This window comes from Anopheles darlingi, chromosome 2 (genome assembly GCF_943734745.1).
Source record: "Anopheles darlingi chromosome 2, idAnoDarlMG_H_01, whole genome shotgun sequence".
NCBI lineage: Eukaryota > Metazoa > Arthropoda > Insecta > Diptera > Culicidae > Anopheles > Anopheles darlingi.
The window spans coordinates 88,070,728-88,081,901 of record NC_064874.1 but is presented as its reverse complement, the minus strand read 5'-3'; the positions used below and the strand labels follow the sequence as shown (position 1 = coordinate 88,081,901).

The following is an 11,174-nucleotide window of genomic DNA, read 5'->3' as shown; positions in this document are numbered from 1 at the left end:
GTCCAACTCTGGAGGAACCGGGAGAACCAGCTTTGAGGCCGAACCTACGAAGCAAAAGGTGTGATAAATTTGACCCATTAACGGGATCTAAAAGAAGTGCCAAGATACGGGCACGAACACGATCACGGGCAGGAATCCGCTAGAATCTGCTGCGTTACTCCGCTACCGGTGTGGTGGGGGTTTTACAGTTGCTGCATGCATGTTCTGAGGATCCAGGCCGTCACACGGTCGGCTGCATATCTAAAGTGCAGCCAGCGCTGATTGCTAATTCTGCCCCCGAAGGCCTCGAGTTGGTCCAGTTTCTAGCCCCGTCGTCTTGCACCTTGGTGGTTGTCGGCGAAGAGAAGACGACGATGAAGATGATGTAGTGAAGGTGTGCGCGTGAAGGTACGGATTTTGCGTGCGCTGGATAGAATATCCAATGAGTGCGCGCATTGGCACGGCCCACGAGGGAACGGGTTCTTTTCGGGATCTGGAACCAGATGGGTTGTGCCAGCATCTGGCTGGTGGCTGCTGGTGTTACGAAACCCCTCACCCCGGAGCCCCTGGCCCCAGCTGTTGCTGCATTGATGCGAGTGAATATGCTGGCGCGCATCTCTCTCTCTCTACCGTGTCCAGCTGTTTACCAATTCCGTGGCCATCGTCACCAGCACCGTAGCAGCAGTAGCACTTCCTGGAAACGGGCAGCTGTCGCTTCTGCTGGTGCTGTTGCTCGTGCTGGTGGTGGCAGTAGATGACCAGCGCGCGTTCGATCGGATCGCAGAGACCACGCAGAGCATAACCTCCGGCTCACTCCGGGTGGAAAGAAAGAACGTCGAATCGCCGTGGATAGTGAGAGAGTTCATTGGACCACCGTGCGGCCGTTCCGGTGCGGCAATTAGTGTGGTGGCCCCAAAAACGGTGTGTGATTCGCCGGAGAGAACAGCGAAAGAGCAATGGCACCATAAATTATTTATGAAACCCACACACACACACACACTCCATACACCGTACAATTGGCCCCTTTGGAGTTGGAATCAGGTAATTGCGTGCGCGTAGCTGCGAGAGGCCCAATCTGGGATGACCTAGCGAGAGGTGTTTCAACCTGATTACCACCATAAAACGGTGACTAGGATTTCATTTCACCAGAAAGACTCATGGATGCATTCTATTTTGTGTTTTTAACCCATTGATTGCACCGGACACCACCGTGACAGCACGCTGGTGTCCATCTAGGTGCTTTACGGTGCTCATAAGTGCCTGTCGATGGCGTTTCATTTTCATGCGCAAATACTGTTAGTGTGGTTCGTTAAGGTTGACATAGCAGCAGGCGACTTTCACCGCAAAGTGCAGCGTAGAAAAAGGAACGCCATAGCGACAGAGAGAGAGAGAGATTATCACAGGTTGGCCATGACGTCGAGCCGTCGCAGTCGCCGCAGCCGCCACCGCTGCCATCAGTTGATGACAGATTAGAGATTGAGGTTAGGGGCCAGTTTTGCATACGGTTGCGGCCATTTCTCGGAGTTCCCGGAGTGGTTTTTCTTTGAGTGGATAACGCACCAAACATACTCGATGCATGGCGTAAAGCAGTAAAAGTAACATAAGGTGCAGTAAACGCAGCAGCAGCAGCAGCAGCCACGATGCTTCATGCTTTCTAGTGGTATGGCGTCGGATGCTGTTGTCGAGGTGCCGAAGCCGAAGACCGAAGACTCCGCTTCGAATTCATGAATCTGTTATGTGGCTTTATTTTTAGGTTGCATCATCATCATCATCGGATCGGTCCACAAGTGCTGTTGCAGCCGGAGCCGGAGTCCGCCGGATTTGCTTCGCTCACTCACCACCAACAAGTGCATCGAATGCAGAGTAGCAGAGTGCACTCCGTACGGGAAGAGAGGGATAGAGAGGGAGGAACCTGTTCCCATTCTACCCACCAGCACCTCCGCAAAGACGAACAGCCAACGAACGGATACAGGCGCGCGAGCCAAGTGCGGAAATGCGATATTTAATGACGTTTGACTGGCCGTCTTCACGCCAAAGTGTTGAGGTGTGAGTCAAATCGTCCGATGCTGGCCACTCAGGGCGGTTTCAGGGAGCGAGAGAGAGATCTTGTCAGACATCTTCTTGATCGCTGTTTGCTGTTGTTGAAGGAAAATTCCGAAAAACTTTCTTCTTCCAACTTCTTAAGACTTTTTTTCTTCTTTTGGCGGCGGCTGCTGCTGCTGCTGCTGCTGCTGAAGGAGATCTCTATCCACCATCAACGTCCCACATTCTTGGCGAATAAATAAGAAGCGTCCGAATGCTCCAATTTGTTCCCGAGTCCCCCGCATCTTTCTTCGCTTCGGCCCGTATTTTCCAAATTTGTTTCCATCTCGAGACAGTCCACCAGAATCCATCGACAGGCGCTCGCTGCTCTGCTCTCTCTCTCCATGACGAATGGCTGCTGCAGGCGGTGCAAACAAGTTTGTGTCTTCGCCGTCGCCCCCCATCACCGCTTTTCAAAGACATTTGTGTGTGGACAGGAGGAAGGGAAGTCGAAAATAAAACTTTGTTGTCTTTCGGCGTGTATGTGTGTGTATGAGTGTGTGTCTATTGGCTTCTTTCGCCTTTCGTCACGGCATTTGTTTATGCTGCTGCCGCTGCTTTCGGTGACACAATTCGTCGAGCCACTCGTCGGGGGGGCATTCTGGGGGCCCGGGGCCGGCAGAGCATAATTAACGAGACAACCACGGACCGAACTGGCCACCAGGCGAGGGTGTGCGGGATTCGACAGAATGTCACGTCTTTTAAAGTCGATCAATCCATCGCAGAACTGCGTTCGAGGGTTCGCCGTTCAGCGTGACAGATGGATGGCCGATCGATGGATTGGTTTAGAATCGATTTAATTAAACCTCCCTCCCAGGGGGTGGGTTGAAGGTGGTGGTAACTATCGACCAACAATCTGACTGGCAAGCCATTCGCGTATCGCGCGTTCTAATGAGGTCGGTCTAAGATGCCTCGAGGAAGGAATGGCAGAGAATGGTTGCGCGCTTGAATCCCGTTAATTGGAGGTCGTTGAAGGCTTGGAGTGGAGTGGAGTGCGAAAAGCGAAAAGAAAGGAGAAGAATATGTGGAGCCGCTTGTCCGTGCGTGCTCGCTGAATGCTAATAATTGATGCTAATCTCTTAAGCTCGCGTTCCAACTCAATCTCGACCGCATCGACCGCGAGCTCCAAAAGAGCGAGCGAACAAGATAAGCGAAGGAAGAAGTCGTGTGGCGGTGAACCCAAAAAGGGTCATAACTTCCTCGTCATGGCAGCGAAGACCATCTGACTGACCCAAATCGATTTGCTAAGGAGAAGTGTAACTCGGGCGTTGGCCGTCCACTTCGACGTCGAGCAACTTCGAACTTTGCTACTCCAAAGGAGTTCAGTGTTCGCCACAGCATGCAACATGCATTTTCAAATAGCATTCCAACAACTTATGCTTCTGCTGCTGCTGCAACCGGCTTTGCATACAAAAGGAAGGAGATCAGAATTTCAATAAAAGATTACCTTCCGAACACGCCACATTACGAGGCGCGTCGTAAACGGTTTTATAGTTTCAAGACCTCACCTCAGGTCCTCTTTGAATTCATTCTCTCCCCGCCCAGAAATACACTTTTCATTTACTGAGAAGCAGAGGAGCCCACAAAGCAGCGACTGTCCCGACCTCCGGCCCGCGCGAGTCCTTATGCAACCTTCGCTTAGCGTGTGTCTTAGAGAGAGAGCGACAGAGGAGGTCCTACCGGTGGTGAGGTTTTACGATCGGTCGTCCAGCAGCAGCACCACGACTTGCCCCGACCATAACAGTGACGGCGAAAAGTGGAAATTGCCTATTTGGGAATGTAACATCGCGCCAGAGTGTGTGCGCGACCGCGCGAGGTCGCCTCGAGACCCAGGTCGCCAGAGACAACTCTCGGTGGTGGTGAGCTTGAAAAGACCGGTCCACGTCCGAGCGTCCGGGTTGAGCAATGAATTTCGCACACAACTAACACACACACACACACTAACCAAAGGAGGTTAAAGGTGAGCTCCAGTTTGCTGCACAAGACTCAGTTGTAGTAGTCATTGGGTTTTTGGAGGAATTTCTAAAATTACATAAAGAGCGTGATCACAAGCTCAACGACTCGTTATGGCGACTGTCAAATGCCCATTGATTTGCCTGGCCAACAGGCCAGTTAATTCAAACGAGATCACACTGTTGCCTGTCACTCCGTCATCTTAAATCAACCAGCAACGTAAAGTGTCGTCAAAGTGACGTCAAGAAGGGCGCTTGAAGTGATCCATCTGCTCCGGCCCGGGAGGGACGGAGAAAGCCCTCAGCAAAAGCGAAGCGTGGCGTTAATTACGTTCCAAACCTTAAAACCATCCGACATGAGATAGCTCTATGTCTCTCTGTTTGTGTGCTTGTGTGTGTGGTTATGTTGTGGTTTTTGGGGTGTCCGTGGTTGGCGCATCTGGGGGATGATCTATGATCATGCGCGCCTGCCTTAGCACGCGCTTAGGCGTGTTACAAACCCCCGTTAGGGACGTGCCGGTGTTCCGCTTTGGCCACGGGGAATGATGATGTATTCCTGCTGCTTCCTTTTCCTTTTTCCTCCAACTTCCACGCGTGGTGCAAATCTCGGGGAAGACAAATCATAAAACATCGTCAGCTCCGTTAACTTACTGGAGGGCTAGAAGTTTAGGAGTTTTCTATGTTTAGAGCCGCTACTATGTATAGCATTCGTGGTTTTTTTGGAAGAACTTGTAGTTGGATTTCAAAAGGGGACACACGAAAGGTCTCTTCGAAGTGGATCACAAAAATGTTCCGCAACATTCATCATTCGCAATGCGATCGAGTGTGCTAGGAAGTGCTTTTTAGGACACACTCACGCAGGACGTTAACCTCGTGTGGCTTATTGGACTACATCATCAACCTGGAAAGCTGGAATGGAACCCTCATCGGACCCCTTTCAATCCGAATCCCGAATTCCTTTACCCGAGACGTCGTGGCTTATCCTCCCGTTGGATTGAAAGCTGGTTTCTTCCTCCCCATTGGCACAGGCACTCCCCGTTAATGCATTGTCATTAATAATTGTGGATGAGATCTCGCCCACTGCCAATGATCATCGTCTGAAGCATTCCCCCTCTCTACCGTCTCATTGTGGCTCTTGATTGATCGAACCGGGTCTCTCTATCAACCAGGGATCCAATCGTTGCTTTCTGGGGTCTGAGGTGGGGTCTCTCTATCCCTTCCACAAGAGGTGCTACCGTTCAACGGGTCTGGAGTTTTATATCCCGCGCCCCACGAGGGGATCGAGACCGAGGCCTGGGATGCATCCACGGGACGTCGTCGCTTGGCGTCTTGGCGCGCCGAGACCTCATTAAGGTAGACCTCGCGCGTCGTACCTTGCCATACCTAACACCTACGCGCCGTCTCGTCTGTCGAAGAGTCGCCATGATAGCATGAAGGGACCACGCGAAGGGGGGACAGATGCCAGCATGCAGGGCTTATTAATGCTCCTTTATGAGTCTCGTGCAGTTTTTCCAATATTTATTACCAGCGAGCGTCGAGCGCGCTGTTCGTGCAATTTTGCGTGGACGTAATGCCCGGTTTCTGGATGAGTACCAGCCACAGCAGCAGCAGCAGCAGCAGCACCGACGGCGATGTCTGCGCGTCATGCTGGAAGGTGCAGCATACCCTCTGGGGTGCTTCCAGAAACATGCAGAGAGGAGAACGAGAGAGAGATGATTGTCGCCAGTGTGGGTTGTGCAGGTCGGATTTGCCATTGTCATGCGGATCCGGACCGGGCCACCATCATCTCTGCATCTCGAAACGAAGCCTCCCTAGAGGGTGAAGGGTTTTATATGCCTTTTTGATGACTTGATCAATCTTATGCTCGAGCGGTTAATTGCGCAAAGCAAATGCGGAGATCGGCTAAATGCAAATAGCCACCTTCGGGCTTTGATTACAAAGTTTTAGCGTTGCACACGCGGCGCGTTGCTTAATGGCGTTCGCTGTCGTTATGCTTGAAGGGATATTTTCTGGATGAAATCTGGTTCGATTCCCAGCCAAACTTTATGCCGTGAATTCGTTGAGACGTCTTTTTTCCATCCAGCAATAAACACTTGAACCGTGCTACTGCTTTTGCTGCTGCTAGCAAGTCAAAAGTCAAAAGAGCGAGCCCGAGCTCGAGAGTTTTCGGAGTGGAAGGAAAAATACAAATTCATAACTTATGCTCTCGTTCACTTCTGCCTCGACAACTTTCCTTTCGATTCAGTGACGACGCCTACGGAGGCAGCTGCGTCAGCAGCGGAGTGAAAAGAAGATGAAATCGAAAGACTAAACCCGATATTTCGATACATTATTGGGAGGCAGAAGCGAAGACAGGGGAAGAGGACTTCCCGGGCGTCATCTGGTTTCGATTGCGATGCGAAAATGCTTCGTGAACGCGTACGAAACGGAAGACGGTGGCATCAGCTGCCAATATCGTTCCGGTTCCGGCAGCATTTCGAGTAGACGCATAAAACCTTCCTCCCGAAAATCCCGCGCAACTCGGACATCGCGTCGAGTCGAATCTCGAATCGTCTTCTACACCTCTTGCGCTCATTAGTCTGGCAAACAAAATGTGACTTCTATCGGAACGACAGCAGCGGGCGTTCTTCCTTCGGCTAATGGATGGAATCGATCATCGCTTGAGGCGGGGGGCGACGCGCCGAAGTGACCACCGAACCTTTTGACCCAATGCCGCGGGCCTTAGAGTGGGCCAGATCCCGTGCAGAGAGTGTTCCCGCACCTCGAGGCGGAACTTTTACGGCTTTTCGGAACACGGTCATCCAGAAGGAGACGCTGAGACGATGAACGAACCGACGGGACACCGAACCACAACAACACCAACAACAACCGGTCGATGACATCTTCGTGCTTCTTACTAGTCGGAAATGAGAAGGCCTTCGAGGGACCGTAAATCGATGATGATGATGGTGACGATGGGATGTCGACGACGATCGTATCGGGACGTTGCCGTACGCGTATTCCATTTCTATTTTCGAAAGGTACTTTATGATGGTCAAAGGAAGGGGGAGAGGAGGGAACTGGAGACATCATAAAAATGGTGGCCACTGACAATCAGCAAAACGGAGAGAGGTGCGAGACCGGGAGAAGGAATCGCCATTAAACCTCGAGACTCGACTGCGCAACTACTTCTCGATCGTTCATCGGTAGCAGCAGCAGCAGCAGCACCGAACGCGATGCGCGATGCTTTATGATTTATGTGTTGTTGTCTGCCGTGTTATGTGTGGTTTCGGGAGGCGAAGCCCGGCTCCCGGGAGCACGTACAGCACACGCTGTACACGGATTGTTGGTTTTTCGGAGTTCGGGGAGATGTTGTTATTGTAACTCATGCCTCGATCACATTCTCAATCATGATCTCGTTCGACCCCGCGAGAGGTCGTATTCTAATTTGAAATCATTTTACGATCCTGCACCGTACCGCACCGCACAGTCACTCCGTTGTCAATCATCTGGCAGAGCACTCGGTGGTGGATCCTAAAAATGTTCGAAAACAACGCCATCATCGTCATCATCTTCTGCTCCTCTTCCTCGAGCACTCGAGTAGAGGTTCCAGGAGGGTCTTTGTGCAGCAGATGGAATGGATAAGCATTCCAAACAGCGCAGGGAGACGGAAGAACGAAATGCAAAACGGCGACGGACGGATCCAGCTGATTCATCTGGTGGTGGTGCATCGCTTACCATACGCTTGACAGATGAAATATGCGAACGGACATGGATGGCACCGGAGCAACCGGAGTCGGAGCCGGAGCCGGTGTGCACGTCGGTGAATCAGCACGAAAGGATGCAGAAACCCAAGCCCAACAACAACAAGAACCGAGATGCTATTATTCAATCGGACGGAGCGCAACGCTCGGCGTTGGTTTGGCGTGACTTAAAATTAGATCTAAAATTGGTCTTCACAACCTTCTCTCGTGAGCTCAGCTGGCTCTCGGGTTCACTGGAAGCACTGTTTGTCGTGCGGAAGTGTTCTAGTCATGCTCGTGGTGCTGATGCTGGTGCTGGAAATGACATTTGAATTTGTGGTGCAGCAAACTAATGGATGTGGCAGCATTTGATGCCAAGTCCCTCTGCTTTAGGCCGTCATCGGTAATTGTAATGAGCAAATTGAACCTCTATTGGATGACAAATAGTGCTCGTGAGGGAATAGACTCATCATTATGCCCTCGAAGACCGATCCTTTTGTCACAATGTAGCATATTGCAATTGAGTTATGCAAAGGGTGTCCAAGCGACGTCGAATTTCGGGACTTTGGCGCTCGACTCTTACTCAACGCTCGGCGTAGCTCGCGGAATAGATCCGAACCGGACAGGATTTATGGGTCTCTCGAGCTTTTAATTGCCTTGTGGATCCCTCGCCAGAAAATGTTGACCAAAAAAGGGTTCCCTCCCACGGTTGGCGTGACGTGAGGCGTCGTAGGCGAGCATGTCGCGGACATAAAAACAAAAACCTACAACACAACAGGAAACTTAACACCTTTAGGGCGCCCACATCCTGCTTCACTTCTTCCGTGCGCGCGTTTCGCGGGAATCATAAAACACTTTCAGCAACCGGTCGTCAGCCAGGTCGTCGTCGTCGTCGTCGCCGTCGTCGTTGGAAATCACTCCTTCCCTGATAAGCGGCGACCGGCTTATTTGGCAAACCGCAAATGTCCATAATATACATCGCCAATTCGGGCCGTATGCTAATGTCCTCCTCGGGGGGGAAGGTGAAGTGAAGCATTTTAATTACGAATCGAAAACCAGCCACCATGACGGGGGGCGGGCGTTGACTGTTGATTACGATTTGCTCGCAAATACGAGTTTGGTCGGCGTTTTCTAGAGCCCAAAATCACCCAAAAAATTATCAAAATTATGAGACACACAGCGTGGTGCTTAAGACATTGGACTGAACCCTGTTCGCGTTGCTGGCATCTCCATCAATAAGTGATTGCCATCATCATCCGTTGGTGGGAACTTGGAGATCGAGGAGCGCGCGCCATTCGGGGTGACGTCTGGTCTAATTAGGCTCGTTCTCGATCTCGAGACCTAGCGTTGGTGGTGCAATCAAGCGTCCCAGAACAATGCAACCATTATCGTTCGTTGGTTCGCTCGTTCGTTTGGGAATAACAGCCCATCCAGCGTGACAAAGTCACGCCGTTGAGTCGTTTGCATGAGGTGTCATGCCCCTCGATCTCGCCGTGGGCTGTGTGGGCGACGATTAATGTTGGTTTGTGTTGCTGTGCGTGCGTGTGTGTCGCGATGAAATTAGCCCCGGTAATTGCCTTCAATCTTGCGCGAACGGAACGGGACGGAAAGGAACGGAACGTCACTTTTCATTTGTCCTTGATTGCCAGTCTCGGCCAGATCCCGGCCTATGGCCACTAGAGCTATGAGCTCTACGCAGCTCACGCCGGAGGCTTTTGTTGTGATCATCACACGACACCTGTGTGAAGGTATCGGTGGCTGTGGCGAATGGAAAAGAGACACTTAATCGTCTTCAGAAGGGATGCAATTTCAAGACAGAAATCGATCCGGGCTCTCTAGTATAAACGCAAAGTGCGAAAACACTTTAGCTGCACCAAACGGAGTCGCTGGTGGTGGTTGTGATGCATTGAGAAGAGTCATTCGAAATGAGACTGTACGCGGTGTTGTTGCACTCGAATGGTGATGTACTGTCGAGCGCAACCCTGGAGAAGACATTGACCTAAGGGCAAGGGAGTGTAAAAAGATTGGAATTTGACGACGGAACTACTGTTTCTTCAGTCCCACCCCAAAAGCACCGGAAATAGTGGCGGCGGGGGAATGTCGCGGAAATGTCTGGAAAGAATATTCATAACCGCTTCAAACGCGACGAAGACGACGACGACAACACCGCAGATAGTGTATGCAAATTATTAAACTCATTTCCATCAACAACCATGAGTGCATGCAGAGTTCCGCGAAGCTTCTGACGAAGACCGCGCCTTCGCATACCATCTATTGCTTTCGGTTGTTGTTTGGAGCTTGTTTGATGGAGAAAGATGGTGGTTCGTGTTTGAGCGAACAAAGAACATTCCCACAGCATCCAGGGATCACACGCACGCGGATCCTTTGTCCTTTGTCTCGGGGTTCTGTTTAATATGCAACCTTCTCTTCCTTCTCCTCCTTTGGGCATCACGAAAGCACCGCTTGTTTGCTGGTAGCAACAAAACATGAAACGAAACACGCCCAAGCTGGCGAAAGCGATTTACCTTCGAACATCCGGCGAATTCGGTAAGCTGCGACACTTTCGTCCTTTTTCGCTGCGTGACGACGACGAGGATGACGATGAATTGCCCATTTCGTGGTGCGGGATCGATCGAACAGGCGAAACGCGAAGGAATCACTCAGCTAAACACTTGTCGCATAATGCGAATACCACGTACCACGCACGGATTCGCAATCGATTCACGGTCGAGGTGCCATCGTTGGAACCGGTGCGACTACTTCTACTTCACTACCGCTACGGCACCGTTCTTGCGGCCCTTTACTTGTCGTCACAAAGCACTACGGCGTCGAAACACGAACATGATTCACGCGGCGTGGTTGCGTAGACTGGCAACTAACTAACGTACACGTTGGTGGTTCACGGAATTATCTTTTCGCGCTCTCTCTCTCTCTCTCTGCTTCTTTTTCTGCGACAAAACACGGTAACAGCACAGGTCAGAAGAAAAACGAAGAAGGTTGGGAAAGTCGTAAACGCTAAAGGCAACACCGTAGATTCCAGGCTCCAAAGGCAGCCAGAGACGTGGATGCCGATCGCAAGAAGGACAGTAGTAGTAACCACATAAAACACGCGGTGCTGATGCTGACCCAACGGGCTGCACCCAGCCCGACTATCATGTCCAGACATGGACGCAAATCTGGCGAAAAGATTAATACCACGACCACGGACTACTTTGCGAAGAAGCCAAGACGGAACCTCGCCTTATCGTTGCGCTTAATTAATTTCAAGGCGATGCAATCTCTGGCCAGCCCTCCTGCTGCTGCTGCTGCTGCTCCTGCTGCTGGATGCATCATCTGTTCCCTACACTGAATGTGCGTGTTTAATCATTAAGGTCCCGCAAATGTAACAAACTTGTGCACGCAGACCACAGTAAAAGCACCGATGGGGAGGCCAGAGAGA

At 51.3% G+C, this 11,174-nt stretch overlaps 1 protein-coding gene across 4 annotated transcripts in view; it reads right to left on the bottom strand.

Moving 5' to 3' along the window:
- LOC125951603 (protein sickie) overlaps positions 1-10,663 on the bottom strand; it is a 108,963-nt gene extending 98,300 nt beyond the window's left edge. For all 4 annotated transcript variants that reach the window (XM_049680545.1, XM_049680546.1, XM_049680547.1 and 1 more), the window contains exon 1: positions 10,261-10,663. In XM_049680545.1, the coding sequence (XP_049536502.1) occupies positions 10,261-10,349 (89 nt within the window). In that variant the 5' untranslated portion in view covers positions 10,350-10,663. The remainder of the gene's footprint in view (positions 1-10,260) is intronic.
- Between the last annotated feature and the right edge of the window lie 511 nt (positions 10,664-11,174).